At 46.8% G+C, this 22,340-nt stretch overlaps 1 protein-coding gene across 1 annotated transcript; it reads right to left on the bottom strand.

Annotated features, from left to right (window-relative positions):
• Window positions 1-693: 693 nt before the first annotated feature.
• Window positions 694-21,725, bottom strand: LOC100281721 (uncharacterized). The gene is made up of 10 exons (NM_001154641.2): window positions 21,470-21,725; window positions 21,198-21,356; window positions 19,882-19,960; window positions 19,467-19,565; window positions 19,273-19,386; window positions 18,903-19,072; window positions 17,793-17,874; window positions 2,321-2,406; window positions 2,004-2,240; window positions 694-1,826 (listed from the first exon to the last, which is right to left on the bottom strand). The coding sequence occupies exons 2-10, from the start codon at window positions 21,302-21,304 to the stop codon at window positions 1,046-1,048; spliced, it is 1,755 nt and encodes a 584-aa protein (NP_001148113.2). The 5' UTR covers window positions 21,305-21,356; window positions 21,470-21,725; the 3' UTR covers window positions 694-1,045.
• Window positions 21,726-22,340: the final 615 nt, after the last annotated feature.

The following is a 22,340-nucleotide window of genomic DNA, read 5'->3' on the forward strand; positions in this document are numbered from 1 at the left end:
TAGTCGGGTTTTTTCGGATTGGTGGGATCGAATTGGTCGGGTGGCGTCTACTCGAGAGGCTGGGCGGCGGCGTGCAAGACGAGACCGATCAATCAACCAAAGCCTGGGCGACATGCACTAGCTCAGTTAAACCTAGTTGAGCAAAACCGGCAACCAAAAATAGGCATCCTGCATGGACATAGCCTGGCTGGTGGGAGCATTCTCGTATGATGCAAATGCGAGCCACGTATTACGCTAATGGACGGACAATGTATATCTCAACTGTATGAATCACGTCTCAAATACTGGCGTCAGTACAGTCTGTACACATGTCGCTTGCTAGCCGCCGAGGCTGGACTGGTGGTACGTGCACAACGGCGCCTGGATCTTGACTATTCGTCAGAGAAGAGAAGGGATTCTTCTGCAAGCGCATGGAATTCCACACGGAGCTCAGTAGCTCACAAGGGAAGTGCCTGCCAGCTGCCAACTGACCAAAAGCGCCTAGCTACCTAACTCGCTGTTCTTCCACGCTGATGAAAATGGGCATTAGCAGTCTACTCTATATCCTATCCGGCCGCAGACCATGGAACTAAAAGTACAGGTTTCCTGCTTAATCCACAACTTGTCCAGCCTGTTGGAAATCTAACTGCAGAGAGCATTGCATTCTACACAGCTTTGTGAAAAATAGGCACCTAATTTATCCAATACCGAAAATAGGAACACCTCATTCCTCAAGTCACAAACTCAACTATGAATATTTGCTGTCGAATCGGGTAACATATATATACACAGCTAAGTGAAAGAAAAAGAAAATGAGAATCGGAAGCCAACGACACAGAAATTTAGGAGCAGCTAACTAGACATCACACACCCAGGATTATGAGCAAGCAACGTTTCTGACATCTGCCACTCTAAACGCAACCAAAACAATTTCCCATGCAATGCAAATATGCAATGAAAACCAGTCTCCAGACGGCCTTATTTCATGGTACCATCTAAAAGCCGCTAACCTGTGAAATGAATATCCGAACGACCCAATGTCCATCCATGCATCGCACGAGTCGTTCTAGCGGGTCCTGCGGCTGTTGGCCGGTTTCGACGGGGACGAAGGCTTGGTCTTTGCGAAGTCGACCAGGTCCTTGAAGAGCGAGTCCTCAGGTTTGGCAGGGCGGGACGCTGCCGGCCGTGCCGCGCTCCTCTCGTTCTCGCTGCTCCGCGGGTTCAGCGAGAGACCTTCGGTCTGTGTCGTCAGTCCATTGTAGCCGCCTTCGTTGCTCCCGCCAGAATACACGTTCTGCTCGAAGTACTGCTGTCTCTGGCCGTACCTCGCCGGAGGCGGCGGTAGGGAACCCGCGGCAGCTTGTGCTTCCCATGGAGCCTTTGGAAGGTCCTCGCCAGACTCCTTAGTAGCTGAAGACGACGAGAAACCAGGAAGAGCAGTTGGGTTTATGAAGTCGTCGTCAGGTAGGCTCTCTTGCCGCTTCACGGATGGGCGGGCTGGCTCCTCATTTGTAGGACGAGAAGGCGCCGAGAAGCTAGGTGCAGTTGGGTTTATGAAGTCGTCAGATACTCTGTCTGGCCTGCCACCATAACTCGGAGGTGGATGTGCTTCTGCCTTTGAATGGGATGATGTGGATATGTTAGCTGGAGCAGTTGGGTTGATGAAATCATCTGAAACCTTCTCTGACTTGTAGGAGTCACCACTAAGATAGTCAACACTGCTTGCCTCGGTATAAACAGGCCTCTTAGATGCTGGTGGTGGAGGAAGAAGTGGGCTTGGGTATGACCTCTCATTTCTTGGAGCAGAGGGCACATTGTTCTGTGCTACTGCACCATCCCTCGCAGACCTAGAAGCATATACTGTACATCAGCCAATAAATAAAAGAACCAAAGAAAAACTTGTATTCTATAGTTTGTTTTACTTTTATATAATCTGACATGATATAACAACACTCCCCCAGACTTCAAAAAACAGTAGCATTTATTAAAATAACTTGTATTACGTTAAAAATCAAACAACTTACCTGCGGGAAAGCACAGAGAACTCGTCTTCTGGTTCATCGTCCTCATGTACATTTAGAAGTGGAGAAAATGAAACCGCAGTGGGCCTAGGTGGGGCAGTCCCTTGGTTGACATTTCCAGAAGCAGGTAAAGGTGCTCCAGTACCAGGAGGGATCCCCTTTGCTATGTCATCATGACGCTGAACAACACGCTGTAACTCATCATTTAGTCCTAGAGCCTGAAATAAAAGGCTCTCGTCGCTGCAGAGACAATAAAGAATGTTCTAATACATCATGGGTGTAAAATACAAAGAAAAAGAAACAATAAAATGAAATCATACCCAGTACTGTTAACAAGATCCATGACACGAGATTGATAGGATCGGCACTGGCCAACAAGGTCAACAATGACCTCCTCCCTTACACCCTACAATATGAAGCCCAATCAGATCAATCCACAACAAAGAGCATCATAAAAGATAAAGAAACAACCAAACAAAGAGACAAAACTACTTTGTCCGAACAAATAAAAAAAATAGACTAAGGCGCTTGTTTAAATGCACTCGTGCTGTTGGGATTCACATTTGTCATGGAAGACCAAAAGCATTTCAACAAGGTAGATTTATGCAAAATGAGACCAACTTCTAGAAAAGATTACAGGGCTCAAGTCTCAATTAAATTTCCTGCACCCTGACTCCTTATGGAAAAGATAGATCATTAGGAGCCCGATGGAAAAGTAAGCCATCACACCACTGAGTTAGTTACACGACATTTCTGTTTGAACAAATATGGTGTCGTTTGGTTCCTGAAATGTAACGTAAATAGTAATGGTAACGATTCACACTTGAATACCGACGGTAACAAATTTGAATAAAGCGGTATCCATTTGTAGTGTGGTATCAGTTACGGTTGGACTTAAACAAACCATGGTTTAAAAGGCGGCTAGGCGGAACTAGGCGCCCAGCAACCGCCTGACCGCCTAGGCGACTTAGGCGGGCGCCTAGGCGACTTAGGCGGGCGCCTAGGCGACGCCTTAGTAGCTGTTACAAACAGCTGTTAGCCTATAACAAAATACCAAGCAACTAAAGTACCAAACAGATGTTACAGCTCATAAACTAGAAATCATCACAAATTCACAATAGCACAATAGTGGATCTGAAATAGCCACAAAGTAGTTTCTAAAGGAACAATAGCAAGTCACAAAATTTAAAACAGCACAATACCAAATCTGAAATAGCCACATAGATAGTTTGTAATGGCATAATTAATAGTAACTAGCTGCAGTTAGTAATGCAGCAAATATGCTAATGCAATCTAGCAATAGCTACTCTCCCGTCGCTCAAAAATCATCATCAAACTCTCCTGGGATATTGGGTGCCTCCCCTTCTTCACCATCATTGCCACCATTAGATTCATCTTCACAATCTGTGATTTCTGCATCATCATGTGGAACATCTTCTTCATCTTCATCTTCCTCTTCAGCCTCTGACATATTTTGTGCAGCAACAGAATTTCTTCTTGAATACACATTATGGGCCCTTCTTGGTAAGTTTCGGCCACGAAGTGCTTGTGATGCTCCAATGGCATTATCCACAAGGTCCCATGTAAGGTCACACTCACACCCACGCCCACCTTCAGGGACTACATGCAAAGAATCAGCCCACTCATTGTCCCAGTTGAAGTCCTCATGAACCAATGGATCAAAGTTTTTCCCCTTCTTCTGGCGTAGTTTTTGGAACCTAGCCTTCATCTTTCTGTTGTAGGAAATGAAGACAAAGGAAGTAGCAAAACGAGTGGCGGCAGGCCTCACAAGATCAGCCCCACCAGTTTTCTCTCTCATGGCAGCAAGAATTCTCCCATGTCGGTATATGAAAGTTGTCACACGCCTTGCACGTGCAATTGGTTTCTTGAATTCCTTCAAGTTTCCTATGTCCTCCAACATTAGGTCCAAGCAATGTGCAGCACATGGACTCCAAAATAATGTAGGAATCCTATCCATTAGAAGCTTGCCTGCAGCTTTGTAATTGGCACCATTATCAGTAACAACTTGTACAACCTTGTCTCTCCCAATCTCATCAATTTTTTTCTCAAGCAAATCAGCAAGCATGTATGCATCATGTACTTCACTAGATGCATCAACGGACTCTAAAAAATAAGTGCCCTCTGGGCTGTTCACTAAGAAGTTAATGAGATGGCGTCCCCTCCTATCAGACCATCCATCAGACATGAGTGTGCAACCATAGTGTTTCCATGCACGCTCATGTTCCTCCCTCATTGTAGTTGTTGACTTCACAGCCTCTTGTAGCAATGGCTCGCCTAGTTGGTAAGGTGTTGGAGGCTTATACCCTGAACCAAACTGTGTTGTGGTCTCAATTGCAATCTGAAATTGCCTAGCTGCCGCGGCATTGAAAGGTACACTGCACTCATAGAAGAACAAAGCCCACTGCATGTCCACATAGTGTTTGTCCTCCTTGCTTTTTGCACTAGCCAAGATTGTGGGCTGATAAGAGCCTGAAAGTCTCTCATCCACCACCTCCTCTGGTGTTCTCCGCAACATCTCAACTACGGACTTGGCTGTCTTTGGCTGTGCTTTACTATTTGCCTTAAATTGCAAGGTTGATTGTCTTTTTTTGGCTGCTGTACCAGAACTGGGCTGCACCTTGGATGCTTGAGACTCCACAGCAGATGTATCATTCGCCCCATCTGCTGCTGCCACCTCCACCACTTCATCATCTTCTTCATCTTCATCTAGAAACATTGGTCTTTTTCTCTTGTTTGCCTCCAAATAACTTGTCATCTCCTTCCTTAATGCACTGCTAGCCTTGGGACATAACTTTGCATCTCCATATGCCCCTGCCAAATGTTGCTTTAACCTCTTTATTCCTCCACTAACAACCTGACCACATAGGGTGCATTCCACCTTATCTTTATTTTGAAGATCCGGCCAAAATCCATACTTCCACCCTGGATCAGTAGACTTCCGTGGCTTCCGGGTAGGATCACTCTTCGGGTCGTACTCACCAGCCACAGAAGATGGAGCTTCATTTCGAGAAGACATTAGGTTGTCGGTTGTCGCTGGTCGCTACTCGCTGCAATCTTGAGTCTTGACACTTGACAGAAACTATTCGCTGGCTCGCTGCACGGTCTGCAAACCAGGGGATGAGCAGCAGCAGCGCGCCCAGACCCTAGAGCAGAGAGCAGCAGCAGCGCGCCCAGAGAGCAGAGCAGCAGCAGCAGCAGCGCGCCCAGAGACCGCGCCCAGAGCAGAGCAGCCAGCCGCGCCCAGAGCAGAGACCAGCCAGCCGCGCCCAGAGCAGAGCAGCAGCCGCGCCCAGAGCAGAGAGAGCAGCAGCCGCGCGCCCGCGCGTAGGGAGTAGCCGCGCCCGCGCGTAGGGAGCAGAGAGCGCGCGCAAGGAGAGGGAGCAGACAGATTTGCGGCGCGCAGGGAAGAGTTTGCCGCGCGCAGGGAAGAGGGAGCCAAATTTGCGGCGCCCAGGGAGAGCCGCGCGCGCACAGAAAGCCCAAAACGCGAGGCCCAGTACAAACCCTAGCCCAATACAAACCCTAGATGCTAAGGCGTCGCCCACGGAGGCTAAGGCGTCGCCCGGACGCCTACTACGCCAAGGCGGACGCCTACTGTAACGCCCTGAATTTGGGGGTAGAATTTTTTCTTCTTTTCTTTCACCAAATTCAGGCGTTACCCTTTTCTTTTTCTCATTCCCTCGCTAAACCTTGATCTTTTCCAAAGTTATAACGGAGTTCGGCTTGGAATTCCCGTGTAAAGAAAAACCCTAAAATTACTTTATGTTGTTTGATGCACCATGCCGAACCATGCATTCTTTCGATTGCTTAAAAATGTAAGTGCATTCATCTAGGAAGATCGGATTTCAAAAAGGAGAAGAAAACCTTTTCTTTCTTTTTCTTTCTCTCTCCTCCTCTTTCTCTCTCCCGCGCCGTGGGCCGCCCCGGCCGGCCCAGCCGCCCCCGCGCGCCCCTTTGGGCCCAGTTGGCCCATGCCGCCCCCTCCCTTTATTTTTCCCAAAACCCCTCTCTCTCCCTCCCTTCTCTCATTTTCTCCCTAGCCGCCGCCCCCTGCCCCGTCGCCGGTTCGGCCGCCCCCGCCGCTCGGCCGCCCCGTCCCCGTCCCCGGTGAGGTCCCCCTCCCCCTCTCCTCCCTTCCCTCTCCCCTCCTCTCTCCCCCCCCCGGCCCAACCGCCGCCCGCTCGGCCGCCCCCATGGCCGGCTCGGCCGCCGCCGCCCTTGGCCAGTTCGGCCGCCCCCTGCCCCGCGCCCCCGCCGGCTCGGCCGCCCCCTGCCCCGCCCCGCCGGTTCGGCCGCCCCCTGCCCCGCCCCGCCGGTTCGGCCGCCCCTGCGCGCCCAGCCCGGCCGCCCCCTGCGCGCCCAGCTCGGCCGCCCCCTGCGCGCCCAGCCGCCCCAGCTCGGCCGCCCCCCGCCCCTGCCCCAGGCCGGTTCAACCGCCCCCTGGCCGGTTCAACCGCCCCCCCTGTTTTTTATTTTTATTTTATTTTATTTTATTTTATTTCAGTTTATGTCCTTTTATTTATTTTGTTTTAGGCAGGCTAATCATTGTTCATGATATTGAAATAGGAAATTTAATTTAGAATTCCATTACGCTAGTTGATTCATATAATCAATTGTTTATCCAGTTCAATGTTGATCAACTAAAAATGACTAGGTTTCCATTAGTGCATATAACTGAATTCTTTTGTTAGAACCAATTGTAACTAATCATTAGTGCATAAGCTTTAACCCCTGCGAGACCTTTTCCCGTTTCTTTCTAACCATAATGAATGCGATATCGAATGTCATACTTGATGCATATTCACTTTATTTGTTCCCTTGTATGATGTACTGTTTGTTTCCCAATTTGAATGGATGAATGTATGTATGCTTGCAATCGCATAGAGAACGATCCGGTCGAAGAGCCCGAGGAACTCGCAGGAGAAGCCCCTGAGCAGCAGTCGGTTGGTGGAGGCAAGTGTCCTTTGACCTATCTCTGTCCTATTCATTCTTTAATTCACCTCCCGCTTTACACATTTATACCTAAGGATTGACTAGCTCTTGTTATCCATGTCCTTGATTACCTATTTGGGTTGGATTATTATTACCTAGCTTTATGCTATTGCTTAACTCTAATCAATGAACATGATGAGATTATCTATGATACGCTGTTTTCCCTTCTCTTATTATGATGTTGTACTTGTGGTCTTCAAGGGGGCTCGAGCGGTTTCTCGAGTGCCTCTCCGTAAGGATCTGTTCTATGGATGACCGCCCGGGAAAACAGTGCAACCATGAGGGTAGAATGGGGTGCCCTTAGCTGAATAATTAGAGGATCCGGGATGTAGTTCACTTAGCCGTCGTGCCGTCAATGGGGCTCGGTGTATGCGGCTCGCTCTGCCAAGGTTGATTTGTCCCTTGGGGAGGAGTGCGGTACATTTAGGAAACCTAACGGGTGGCTACAGCCCCGGGGAATCTTTGTAAAGGCTACGTAGTGAAACCCTGCCTATTCACCTTGGTAGTGTTTAAGGGTTTGATCGGCCCGAGGCAAGAGGGAATCACGGCTTGTGGGTAAAGTGCACAACCTCTGCAGAGTGTTATGAAACTGATATATCAGCCGTGCTCGCGGTTATGAGCGGCCAAGGGAGCTCCAGTGATTAGTGGTACTTGATCAGAGACATTATGGTACAGGTGGTTATGAGATCGATGGTTCTGGTTATGACTATGGTGCTGGTAAGTGGTATTCTTTCCGTTTGAAAAGGGTATATCGGGCTAATAACTTGGGTTAATGCTAAAACTTGGCTTTCTCTACTAGTAATAATAATCTGACCAACTAAAAGCAACTGCTTGACTTATCCCCACATAAAGCTAGTCCACTACAGCCAAACAGGATACTTGCTGAGTATGTTGATGTGTACTCACCCTTGCTCTACACACCAAACCCCCCCCCCAGGTTGTCAGCATTGCAACCACTGCTCAGGCGAAGATGAAGCTGTGGAAGGAGACTTCCAGGAGTTCCAAGACTACGACGAGTTCTAGGTGTGAGTTAGCGGCAACCCCCAGTCGGCTGCCTGTGAAGGCCGCGTTTATCTACGTTTCTTTTCCGCACTTTGATTTATTGTAAGAACTATATGGACGTCTCAGACGTATGATGTAATCGACTATTATTTCCCTTTTAGTACTATTTTGAGCACTGTGTGATGATGTCCATGTTATGTAACTGCTGTGTACGTGAATAACTGATCCTGGCACGTACATGGTTCGCATTCGGTTTGCCTTCTAAAACCGGGTGTGACATAAGTGGTATCAAAGCCGTGCTGACTGTAGGACCGCTAACCTAGAGTAGAATGGTCGTTCTAAGGACTATAGACCTCTGTCCTTGCCTTGACTTTGATATCCCTTCAAAAGTTGGTCATACCGACCAAACCTATGTTCTACTATATACTATACCTTGTTGAAAATCATGTTTTATCCTAATCCTTCATTTATTTATGGTTCATTATTTGCTGGTCATATTGATTCTGTTCTCACCCTTTTGCTTGCGATGTCTTTTGTAGATGGCTCGTCTTAGACACACTGCACGAAAGTCCGTCATCCCTTTCTTACCCTCCCGCCTTGCTGAGCGTCCGCTTCGCCGTCCTGTGGCCGGACAGTCCAGCCACTTGGAGAGACTGCACCACCGCCTGCATGAGGAGCAGGAACGTCGACGACAGGAGCAGGAGCAGCAGGACTCTTCCTTCTCGCTCCAACAGGAGATAGAGTCTGTGAGGAGCTGCTCCCCTGTGCTTCCTCTGGAGGCGCCCCCTGCACCACCACAGGGCGCCCCGGCCCCTGGAGTAGCTGCTGGAGGAGACCCAGACGACGGAGATGGCGACGACAGCTCGAGCCACGACACCGACTTCTCTGCTAACCATGAGTTGGAAGGATGGTTTGCTCGATCCATCACTCGCGACGCTGCTCGCGGGTGTCACTTCCACGATGCGCTCGATACCCTGCTACGTCGGGCACTTAACCGGCATACTTGGTCCATCGAGTATCGCTGTGTGGTCTACCAGCACTGTCGCGGGGTCTACCCGGACCGCTGGGAGGCAACCTGCTTGGTGCGCCGTCCGGAGAACAGTCTCCAGGGTGCAGAGGCCTGCTCAGAGCACTATTCTATCTCTGAGCGGGACTCAGCTGAGGCAGCCATGCAAGATGCTGCACGGCGTGCGCTTTCGCACTACTGCTCGGTTTTCGGTGGGGTAGCTGACGGTCTTGACCTGAAGTATTACCCCCGCCGTTCATCTGGCAGCACAGGAGGCGTGATTGTCTCACCTGTCGGTGAGGGCAATCCTAGGTTGAGCAGCACAGTCAACCTAGCCGCCGTGCTAAACACGGAGCTGGACCATGCATTGGATGAGCTGAGTAGGGCTCGTGCTGAGATTGCCCAGCTGCGGGCTGAGCGCGCGGAACGTCGTCACCTGGAGGATGGTTCCCCCGCTCCCGTCGGGACTCAGCACCTGTACCGTTCACCTCGGCGTGGACACCAGTCTTATGGCAACCCCGACTGCAAGACCAAGATAACTCTAGAACCATAGATCGTTAGAGTTGGATCTTGTAATTAATACAAAATATATATACATAGAAGTTTCAGTCTTAGCGTTAGTCTCGGTCTTAGTTAGTCTTAGTTAGACAGGATAGTTTGCTATATCCTGTGCATTTATGTTTGTCATGATGAACTATGTTTGGTTTGGATCTTTGTAATGATTGTCGCCAGAGTGTGGGTATCCCCTGCATTTTGGTTTACCTATTATGTTAATGAAGATAGTTATATAGTTGGGAAACCCTTTATTCTACTTTCCTCTTTATCTGAGAAGTTGTGTGGTCTGTGTTGGAGATCAGTGAAGATGCTCATCTGTTCAGTGATGTTGAAGGATTCTATACTCTTTTCTTATGCTGCAAGATTTGTCAGATCAGTTCTGATGTGTGGTTGCATTCTGCAGATGTCAGAGAACAGGCGCAGAGGAGGAAGGCGTGCTCAGCAGGAGCGAGCCGCTCAACAGGAGGAGGTGCCCCAGCAGCAGCACCTGCCGCCCCCGCCCCCGATGTCGATCGAGCAGATGTTTCTGATGCAGACTCAAGCAGTTCAAGCTATCGGTCAGACTTTGGCCGCCATTCAGCAGCAGCAGCAGCAACAGCAGCAGGCCCCACCTCAGCCTCAGATGCCTCAGATGCCCAGAGACAAGCGTGCTGAATTCATGAGAGGTCATCCACCAACGTTCGCTCATTCTTCTGACCCCATGGATGCTGAAGACTGGCTGCGCACTGTGGAGCGCGAGTTGCATACCGCTCAGTGCGATGACAAGGAGAAAGTCTTGTATGGTCCCCGTCTGTTGAGAGGAGCAGCCCAGTCATGGTGGGAGTCTTACCTCGCCACCCATACCCACCCTGACGCCATCACCTGGGAAGAGTTCAGAGGAAGCTTTCGTCAGTACCATGTTCCTGCAGGTCTGATGATAGTGAAGAAGGAGGAGTTCCTGGCTCTCAAGCAAGGGCCGTTGTCTGTCAGTGAGTACCGGGACAGGTTTCTGCAATTGTCTCGCTATGCTCCTGAAGATGTCAACACTGACGCCAAGCGGCAGTACCGTTTCCTGAGAGGCTTGGTTGACCCTCTGCAGTACCAACTGATGAATCACACCTTCCCCACATTCCAGCACCTGATTGACAGAGCAATCATGACAGAGAGAAAGCGTAAGGAGATGGAGGATCGTAAGCGCAAGATCAGTGGACCCCAGCCTGGAAGCAGCAGCCGTCCTTGTTTCTCAGGCAATCAACCTCAGCAGTTCAGGCAGAACCAGCGTCCAACTCAGCAGCATCAGCAGTTCCAAAGGCAGTATCCTCAGCATCAGTACCAGAACCGTCAGAGCAATCAGTCAGGAGGTCAGTTTCAGAAGCAGAATCAGCAAGCACCTCGTCTTCCTGCCCCAGCAAACCAGCAGAACAGTCAGGCAGCATCAGCTCAGGTTGGAAACAGAGCATGTTTCCACTGTGCAGAGCAAGGCCACTGGGTGATGCAATGTCCGAAGAAGGCAGCCCAGCAGCAGTCAGGCCCCAATGCCCCAGCAAAGTAGAATGTGCCTCAGTCTGGAGCAGGCAATCGCTCTCAGCCGCGCTATAATCATGGAAGGCTGAACCACTTAGAGGCTGAAGCAGTTCAGGAGACCCCCGGCATGATAGTAGGTATGTTCCCAGTCGACTCCCATATTGCAGAAGTGTTATTTGATACTGGAGCAACGCATTCTTTCATTACTGCATCATGGGTAGAAGCACATGATCTTCCAATTACTACCATGTCAACCCCCATTCAAATTGACTCAGCCAGTGGTAGAATTCGAGCCGATAGCATTTGTTTGAATATAAGTGTGGAAATAAGGGGGATAGCGTTTCCCGCTAACCTTATAGTAATGGGTACTCAGGGAATAGATGTCATCCTAGGGATGAATTGGCTAGATAAGTATCAGGCAGTTATCAGCTGTGATAAGCGGACAATCAAGTTGGTGTCTCCACTAGGAGAGGAAGTGGTGACCGAGTTAGTCCCGCCTGAGCCAAAGAAAGGAAGTTGTTATCAGCTTGCTGTCGATAGCAGTGAAGCAGACCCAATTGAGAGTATCAAGGTTGTGTCTGAGTTCCCAGATGTGTTTCCAAAGGACTTACCGGGTATGCCACCAGAGCGGAAAGTCGAGTTTGCCATAGAGCTTCTTCCTGGAACCGCCCCTATCTTTAAGAGAGCTTACAGAATATCTGGACCAGAGTTGGTTGAACTTAAGAAGCAAATTAATGAGCTGTCAGAGAAAGGTTACATTCGGCCAAGCACCTCGCCTTGGGCCGCTCCTGTCTTGTTCGTGGAAAAGAAAGATGGCACCAAAAGGATGTGTATCGATTATCGAGCTTTGAATGAAGTCACGATCAAGAACAAGTATCCCTTGCCCAGAATAGAAGATCTGTTCGACCAGTTGAGAGGAGCCAGTGTGTTCTCCAAGATTGATCTGAGGTCAGGTTATCATCAGCTCAGGATCCGACTTTCGGACATTCCGAAGACGGCATTCATTTCCAAGTATGGGTTGTATGAGTTCACAGTGATGTCTTTTGGTTTGACCAATGCACCAGCCTTTTTCATGAACTTGATGAATAGTGTATTCATGGATTACCTCGATAAGTTTGTGGTGGTATTCATTGATGACATTCTGGTTTATTCTCAAAGCGAAGAAGAGCATGCAGATCATTTGAAGATGGTATTGCAGAGATTGCGAGAGCACCAGTTGTATGCAAAGTTGAGCAAGTGTGAGTTCTGGATCAGTGAAGTCCTGTTCTTGGGTCATATAATCAACAAAGAAGGATTGGCTGTGGATCCGAAGAAAGTGGCAGACATTCTGAACTGGAAAGCGCCAACAGATGCTCGAGGAATCAAGAGTTTCATTGGAATGGCCGGATATTATCGGCGATTCATTGAAGGGTTTTCGAAGATTGCAAAACCGATGACAGCGTTGCTAGGCAACAAAGTTGAGTTCAAGTGGACCCAGAAATGTCAAGAGGCCTTTGAAGCGCTGAAAGAGAAGTTGACTACAGCGCCTGTCCTAGTCTTGTCTGATGTGCACAAGCCCTTCTCGGTGTATTGTGATGCTTGCTACACAGGTTTGGGATGTGTGTTGATGCAAGAGGGAAGAGTTGTGGCTTACTCGTCCCGACAGTTGAAGGTTCATGAGAAGAACTACCCAATCCATGATCTAGAGTTGGCAGCAGTGGTTCACGCACTGAAGACATGGAGGCACTATCTGTATGGACAGAAATGTGTTGTTTACACAGATCACAAGAGTCTGAAGTACATATTCACTCAGTTAGAGTTGAACATGAGGCAACGAAGATGGTTAGAGTTGATCAAAGACTATGAGTTGGAGATTCATTACCATCCAGGCAAAGCAAACGTAGTGGCAGATGCTTTGAGCAGGAAGAGTCAAGTCAATCTGATGGTCGCTCGTCCGATGCCTTATGAGTTGGCCAAGGAGTTTGACAGGTTGAGTCTCGGGTTTCTGAACAATTCGCGAGGAGTCACAGTCGAGTTGGAACCTACTTTGGAGCGCGAAATAAAAGAAGCGCAGAAGAATGATGAAAAGATCAGTGAGATTCGGCGACTGATTCTAGATGGCAGAAGCAAAGATTTTCGAGAAGATGCAGAAGGCGTGATATGGTTCAAAGACCGCTTGTGTGTTCCCAATGTCCAGTCCATTCGGGAGTTGATCCTTAAGGAAGCTCATGAGACAGCTTATTCGATTCACCCTGGCAGTGAGAGGATGTATCAGGATCTGAAGAAGAAATTCTGGTGGTACGGAATGAAGAGAGAAATCGCAGAGCATGTGGCTATGTGCGATAGTTGTCGAAGAATTAAGGCAGAGCACCAGAGACCTGCTGGATTGTTGCAACCGTTGCAGATCCCTCAGTGGAAATGGGATGAAATCGGTATGGATTTCATAGTCGGATTGCCTCGCACTCGAGCCGGCTACGATTCCATTTGGGTAGTAGTGGACCGCTTGACCAAGTCAGCCCACTTCATACCTGTCAAGACCAATTACAGCAGTGCAGTATTGGCAGAATTGTATATGTCTCGGATCGTTTGTCTTCATGGTGTGCCAAAGAAGATAGTATCAGACAGAGGAACGCAGTTCACCTCTCATTTCTGGCAGCAGTTGCATTAAGCCTTGGGCACGCATCTGAATTTCAGTTCAGCTTATCACCCGCAGACAGATGGCCAGACCGAAAGGACCAACCAAGTTCTTGAGGACATGTTGAAAGCCTGGGCGTTGCAAGATCAGTCCGGATGGGACAAGCGATTGCCCTATGCAGAGTTTTCCTATAGCAACAGTTACCAGGCCAGTTTGAAGATGTCACCATTTCAGGCGCTCTATGGAAGGAGTTGCAGAACTCCGTTGCAATGGGATCAGCCTGGAGAGAAGCAAGTGTTTGGGCCAGACATTTTGCTTGAAGCCAAAGAGAACATCAAGATGGTCCGAGAGAATCTGAAGGTAGCGCAATCGAGACAGCGAAGCTATGCAGACACAAGAAGAAGAGAGCTGAGTTTCGAAGTCGGAGAATTTGTCTATCTGAAAGTGTCACCGATCAGAGGAGTCAGAAGGTTTGGAGTGAAAGGCAAGCTAGCACCCCGCTACATTGGTCCGTATCAGATTCTTGCAAGACGTGGAGAAGTGGCCTATCAGCTCAGTCTACCAGAGAATTTGTCTGCTGTGCATGATGTCTTTCATGTCTCTCAGTTGAAGAAGTGCTTGCGTGTGCCAGAAGAGCAGTTGCCAGTGGAATGTCTTGAAGTCCAGGAGGACTTGACCTACGTTGAGAAGCCAGTGCAAATCCTTGAAGTTGCAGACCGAGTCACCCGAAGGAAGACCATCAGAATGTGCAAAGTCAGATGGAATCACCACTCTGAGGAAGAAGCAACCTGGGAGCGTGAAGATGATCTGATGGCTAAGTACCCTGAGCTCTTTGCTAGCCAACCCTGAATCTCGAGGGCGAGATTCTTTTAAGGGGGATAGGTTTGTAACGCCCTGAATTTGGGGGTAGAATTTTTTCTTCTTTTCTTTCACCAAATTCAGGCGTTACCCTTTTCTTTTTCTCATTCCCTCGCTAAACCTTGATCTTTTCCAAAGTTATAACGGAGTTCGGCTTGGAATTCCCGTGTAAAGAAAAACCCTAAAATTACTTTATGTTGTTTGATGCACCATGCCGAACCATGCATTCTTTCGATTGCTTAAAAATGTAAGTGCATTCATCTAGGAAGATCGGATTTCAAAAAGGAGAAGAAAACCTTTTCTTTCTTTTTCTTTCTCTCTCCTCCTCTTTCTCTCTCCCGCGCCGTGGGCCGCCCCGGCCGGCCCAGCCGCCCCCGCGCGCCCCTTTGGGCCCAGTTGGCCCATGCCGCCCCCCTCCCTTTATTTTTCCCAAAACCCCTCTCTCTCCCTCCCTTCTCTCATTTTCTCCCTAGCCGCCGCCCCCTGCCCCGTCGCCGGTTCGGCCGCCCCCGCCGCTCGGCCGCCCCGTCCCCGTCCCCGGTGAGGTCCCCCTCCCCCTCTCCTCCCTTCCCTCTCCCCTCCTCTCTCCCCCCCGGCCCAACCGCCGCCCGCTCGGCCGCCCCCATGGCCGGCTCGGCCGCCGCCGCCCTTGGCCGGTTCGGCCGCCCCCCTGCCCCGCGCCCCCGCCGGCTCGGCCGCCCCCTGCCCCGCCCCGCCGGTTCGGCCGCCCCCTGCCCCGCCCCGCCGGTTCGACCGCCCCTGCGCGCCCAGCCCGGCCGCCCCCTGCGCGCCCAGCCGCCCCAGCTCGGCCGCCCCCCGCCCCTGCCTCAGGCCGGTTCAACCGCCCCCTGGCCGGTTCAACCGCCCCCCCTGTTTTTTTTATTTTTATTTTATTTTATTTTATTTTATTTCAGTTTATGTCCTTTTATTTATTTTGTTTTAGGCAGGCTAATCATTGTTCATGATATTGAAATAGGAAATTTAATTTAGAATTCCATTACGCTAGTTGATTCATATAATCAATTGTTTATTCAGTTCAATGTTGATCAACTAAAAATGACTAGGTTTCCATTAGTGCATATAACTGAATTCTTTTGTTAGAACCAATTGTAACTAATCATTAGTGCATAAGCTTTAACCCCTGCGAGACCTTTTCCCGTTTCTTTCTAACCATAATGAATGCGATATCGAATGTCATACTTGATACATATTCACTTTATTTGTTCCCTTGTATGATGTACTGTTTGTTTCCCAATTTGAATGGATGAATGTATGTATGCTTGCAATCGCATAGAGAACGATCCGGTCGAAGAGCCCGAGGAACTCGCAGGAGAAGCCCCTGAGCAGCAGTCGGTTGGTGGAGGCAAGTGTCCTTTGACCTATCTCTGTCCTATTCATTCTTTAATTCACCTCCCGCTTTACACATTTATACCTAAGGATTGACTAGCTCTTGTTATCCATGTCCTTGATTACCTATTTGGGTTGGATTATTATTACCTAGCTTTATGCTATTGCTTAACTCTAATCAATGAACATGATGAGATTATCTATGATACGCTGTTTTCCCTTCTCTTATTATGATGTTGTACTTGTGGTCTTCAAGGGGGCTCGAGCGGTTTCTCGAGTGCCTCTCTGTAAGGATCTGTTCTATGGATGACCGCCCGGGAAAACAGTGCAACCATGAGGGTAGAATGGGGTGCCCTTAGCTGAATAATTAGAGGATCCGGGATGTAGTTCACTTAGTCGTCGTGCCGTCAATGGGGCTCGGTGTATGCGGCTCGCTCTGCCAAGGTTGATTTGTCCCTTGGGGAGGAGTGCGGTACATTTAGGAAACCTAACGGGTGGCTACAGCCCCGGGGAATCTTTGTAAAGGCTACGTAGTGAAACCCTGCCTATTCACCTTGGTAGTGTTTAAGGGTTTGATCGGCCCGAGGCAAGAGGGAATCACGGCTTGTGGGTAAAGTGCACAACCTCTGCAGAGTGTTATGAAACTGATATATCAGCCGTGCTCGCGGTTATGAGCGGCCAAGGGAGCTCCAGTGATTAGTGGTACTTGATCAGAGACATTATGGTACAGGTGGTTATGAGATCGATGGTTCTGGTTATGACTATGGTGCTGGTAAGTGGTATTCTTTCCGTTTGGAAATGGTATATCGGGCTAATAACTTGGGTTAATGCTAAAACTTGGCTTTCTCTACTAGTAATAATAATCTGACCAACTAAAAGCAACTGCTTGACTTATCCCCACATAAAGCTAGTCCACTACAGCCAAACAGGATACTTGCTGAGTATGTTGATGTGTACTCACCCTTGCTCTACACACCAAACCCCCCCCAGGTTGTCAGCATTGCAACCACTGCTCAGGCGAAGATGAAGCTGTGGAAGGAGACTTCCAGGAGTTCCAAGACTACGACGAGTTCTAGGTGTGAGTTAGCGGCAACCCCCAGTCGGCTGCCTGTGAAGGCCGCGTTTATCTACGTTTCTTTTCCGCACTTTGATTTATTGTAAGAACTATATGGACGTCTCAGACGTATGATGTAATCGACTATTATTTCCCTTTTAGTACTATTTTGAGCACTGTGTGATGATGTCCATGTTATGTAACTGCTGTGTACGTGAATAACTGATCCTGGCACGTACATGGTTCGCATTCGGTTTGCCTTCTAAAACCGGGTGTGACACCTACCTCGCCAAGGCGGACGCCATACGCATTCTAACCTGGGCGGCGCCGACGCCTAGCTCCACTCGTCGCCTGGACGCCTAGGCGACGCCTTTTAAACAGTGAAACAAACATAATTTAACGTTATCGGTTACCCATTACGTTACCAATATGTGAACCAAACGGCACATATGATAAATCACAATGAAATAATATATTTGACTCAAACCACATATAAATCAGACAATGGGTAAAAAAACTTAAAATAAGCAATCCAATGTAACTTGATTAATACTTGCACAGCAACATTGATAATCCTACATACGAAACAATTGGAGTAATAACAGCTATAAACATGACAATATAATAATTGTGACTAATTTTACATAGCATAGCACAAAGATCATTCATAGATCAAATGGTTTATGCCAAAAAAATCTTTAATTGAACAAAAAAAACGGGTATAGTAGAGCTAACATCACTACAAAATAGCTTGTACTGAATGTGACAAAATAAAACTATAGAAGTGATCCAAGGATTGTACTGAAACATTCTAAAACTTAATGCTTTATAAGAAGTCACCTCAGGATGCCGGTGGTCCAGAGCATTTAACATTTCATCTAACACATCCACAATCCCTCGAGCGCTTTGAATCTCACTCAGACTGTAAAAAATAATGACGCAGAAAATAAATAAAACTAATATCACACTGCAAAGATTTTGTGAAATAAAAACTATTAACAGTGAAAAAACTTCCACGGTATGAGTTGTTTGGTAAACTAATCATGTAACTAAGAAGTTTCAGAAAGGAACTAAAGAACATGTTCTTTTTGTATTGATGGTAGAACGTCTTCTAAGTGTTTGGTCAAAGAACTGCCAATGCAGTTATAAGACCTTAAGGATAGTTTGGACCCAGTTTCATGAGCATGTGGCCTGCACAATGGGGGGTTACAGAAAATATAATGATAATCAAGGTACTGCCACATTGCTACTCGCTAGTATCGTTTGATGTTGATTAAAACCAACAAGGGGGTAGCAGCAACAACTGAGATAAAACTAATGGGCTTGAAAATGCATTCATCATCCCAGCTACCTAGAAGTGGCCATCAACAGGCTTTATATCAACAGTTTCAAAACATTTAGGGCCTGTTTGGTTCGATGCATAATTTGCAACACTTTGCCTAACTTTTCTGTCTAAGGTTAGTTCTTCAATTCAAACGACTAAACTTAGGCAAAGTTTAGCGCAGTTAGCCGTGAACCAAACAGGCCCTTAGTCCTGCAAAAATGTTGCGTGCTGAGGCATATTTTGCGGATGCCACGTGTTTGATGTTTTACACGACTGCATATTTTGCAGACCTCAGACATGCTTATTTCAACAACTCTACAATGTTTTGTGTTATCTAAAAATCATGTATTTACAGGAAAGTGCGATAAAATGTGAGAAAACATCCAGAATAGAATTTTTTAGAAATTATTAAGCATGGCCTGCAACAAGGAAAAAATAACAAGACAAGGTACAACCTAGATAGAAGCATAAATATGAAATATCAACATAAGATGATGATACTAGCATAATGGTACTCCTTTCAACACTTGGACATTAAACATAAATGGTGACTCCTCGATACAAAAGAAACTAAATCAGAAAGGCTAGAGCTCAGAAATCACATTGGTAAGCACATAAAAGACAACCTGAGGGCAGATGCAGGAGGGGCAGACTGAAGAGAAGCTTGTATAGCAGCATCTTCATAGCTTTGACCTGGAGGTGTATATAGATGTGGATGTCTTAATGGTTGAGTTTGAGGTGGTGTAAACAACGGGACTGAATTTTCCTCGCGAGGCGGAAAATCAACACCAGCAGCCTGCAAAATTTTTGATAGCAATGTACTAATCAAGATTCAGCTAACTAATAAAAGATGCAGTCAAAACTCAGAAAAGATGGAATCAAACAAACATGAAAATGGGAAACAGTACAAACTAGAAAATTTAGATTCCATGACCACACATATATAAATATAAGAACAGGGCAAAGAAAGAGTTTGGTAACAAAAGCTGATGGTACCCTGAGTTCTTGGTAAGCCGCATGATACTGTCGATATTTTCCAGATGGACCTCCAAAAGCCACTTGCCATGTGTCAATCAAACTCAATATCTTCTCTCGGACGCTCAAGTCTGGCTGAAAAGTAGAAACAAATATCAAACATAGAAGCACATGAATGCAGAAAAAACAGTACATCAAACAGGTATTATCATCACCTTTTTCTTTACTATCTTAACCATTTCACTCAATATGTCGCGCTCAACAATCTGTTGATGAACAATATCCCCACAATTTTTGCTTAGAGTCTCTAGCACCTGATGTAAGGGAACAAGTCGGAATCATCACATCAGCTCAAAGGAAAGAAGCATGAACATCAGCAAAAGCTAAGCTTTATGTTCATAATTTTCCAAAACTCAATAATGGAGGTGCCAATGTAAAACCTAAATGACTAAACTCTGTGTTTATGAAACAAGTCACAATGTGGAAACTAGATCCTAAAAGCTTTTCTTCTTGATGTTAGCAAATGAATCTTGCTAATCATGTACGACCCAAACATTGCTAGTTTAACTCACAGTATGTCAAATTTCTGTTTTTCTAAAAAAAAGAGTAAAGGATAAGTCTAGAACTCACATAAAGTGTTAGAATTTGCACTTTCGTATTCTTGCTTGCAAGACGTTTCTTTAGGAGTTTGAGTGTATCCTTTGCTTGTCTGCACTTCAACAAGCTTCTATCAGCATGTTATGAAGCATATAAAATGATAAATGGTAACTGACATAAAAAAATGCAAACTTCCTATTAGTAACTTTGAAAACTCCACATTCAACAATCCAGCACAACTAACAAACTTGGTGATAAGCATCACCCAACCATGAAAAGGCACACAAAAACAGTACAGAGCAACGCATATTATAGTTACATTCCATATCAAAATATTAGTAATATAGAAAATCCATAAGTTGCCACAGAAACACTCTTCAGAGGGGTATGTTAATCAATTTTGGAGTTTAGGTAATTCAAGGCACCCACAAAGACGACAGAAGCTTAAGTGCACTCTAGACAGGATTAAAAGTGACTAAAAATAATAAATTCTCAATTGGTGTAATTCCAAAAGCCATCACTGTTCACATTTCATCACTGGGGTGTTTGGTTCCCTAACTAAAGTTTAGTCTGTATCACATTGAATGTTTAAATATCAATTATGAGTATTAAATATGATACATAAACATTTGCTAATCATAGATTAATTAGACTTAATAAATTCGTCTTGACGCTTAGTCTTCGTCTATGTAATTAGTTTTGTAATGAGACTATATTTAAACTCGTAACTGGCATTCAAACATCCGATGTGACACGGGCTAAACTTAAGATAGGGAAAGCAACCCCCCCACATGATGTCATACCAAACCAGCACCTCAAGAACAAATGCCATAAAAATGGTGACCCTGCACAGCATCATGACTCAACTAACCAACAACAAACTATTCATGATTAAACAAATATCTCACCCTCCATTCCAACAACCAGAAACCTATGATTCCAGATTCCTAATCAAGCGCAAAGAAAAGTACAGAGAAATCAAAACAGGAAAACACATTCAAAGCAACCAGTAATGAAAACACAGTGGAGCAGATTCCAAGTACCATAGAAGCAATCAAGCAGTAACTGCATCATCGCAGGATGACTGAATTTACACGACTGTTCTAAAGCAATGCAAGGTCGAGATGTTGCAACGAATAATAAAAGGAAATCACAAGTAAATCAACGTGAACAAATCAATGGGTTAAATAATGCCATCAAAACCATTTTTGATATAGCAGGATAAATACTATAGCAAATTAGTATCGCATTTTTTACACTGTTCGGCAACAATACCGACCCAGACATATCAAAGAACAGACAAATTATACATTCACATAGTAGATAGGGGGGGGAGACTTCGGTCAGACCCGGGATCCATGTTGATGATGTCGCAGAGCTCGATGTTGACCGCCCAATCCGGGCCGATCAGCATGTCGTTAGTCGCCCTCTCCGCGCACGCCACAGCCGCCGACATCTCTCCCGGCGGCACAAACCGATCACCAGCACCGCCTCCTAAACCCTAAATCCTGCAGCGCAAGACCAAACGAATCAGCGCCAAGATCCCACCTTCCCAGCGATCCTTGAGAAGGAATCCGCCCGAAGAACCCACTTTGACCCGCGCAAGAACCCGAGTACTCACCAAATCTGAGCGAATCGCCACGAGATTCGCCCTTAGGAACCACCAAAGAGCTTGCCTTCCCGATCCCTGGGCGCGGGGCAGCAGCTGAACGCGCACGAACTGGGCCCACGGCACGCGTGGCGCGAGGTTTCGGGCTGGATTCGAGATGAGCAGCTGGTGGGATTGGTTGGACGATTTTGAGGGGGTGCCGCTGCAGCTACAAGATGGGACGAGTAGACCCGGCCGGCGGCAGGAAAGGCAGAAGAGAAAAACGCGGTCATGGACTTTTTTTTTGGTCGATGTGGACACGAGGGCTAACAATAATTCTTTATTACTTTTCCTGCCGGTTTGAAATTTGGGGCACAAATTTTGAGCATCTAGATGAGGGTTCTTGTATTGCAGGTTTGATTTGATACTTGGATCAATTCGATGTATTTGCTGCAAATAGATGGCCGGGGATTTATTTGTCTTTTTTCGATTGGTTGGTCGGGGAGAGGGTTAGGCACTCATCATGTAGACAGTGATGGCATGTGTTTAATTTTGTTGTCTAGGTTAAGGCCACATTTAAGGCTTGTTCGGTTATTTTCAATTCATATGGATTGCAGTGGATTGATACGGATTCGGAGAGATTTTAACTTACTAAGGATTGAAACCCCATCAATCCCCTTAATCCATATGGATTGGGTAGAACCGAATGGATTGGGTTTGTTCGGTTCTACCCTAATCCATATAGATTGAGGGGGATTGAGGGGTTCAATCCTTAGTAAGTTAAAATCTTTCTCAATCTGTATCAATCCCTTGCAATCCATATGGATTGAAAATAACCGAAAAGCCTTTAGTTTGTTTAGTCGCTAGACTAAAACTTTAGTCACTAAAGTCCTTCGTTTGGTTC

Source organism: Zea mays, chromosome 4 (genome assembly GCF_902167145.1).
Source record: "Zea mays cultivar B73 chromosome 4, Zm-B73-REFERENCE-NAM-5.0, whole genome shotgun sequence".
Classification (NCBI taxonomy): domain Eukaryota; kingdom Viridiplantae; phylum Streptophyta; class Magnoliopsida; order Poales; family Poaceae; genus Zea; species Zea mays.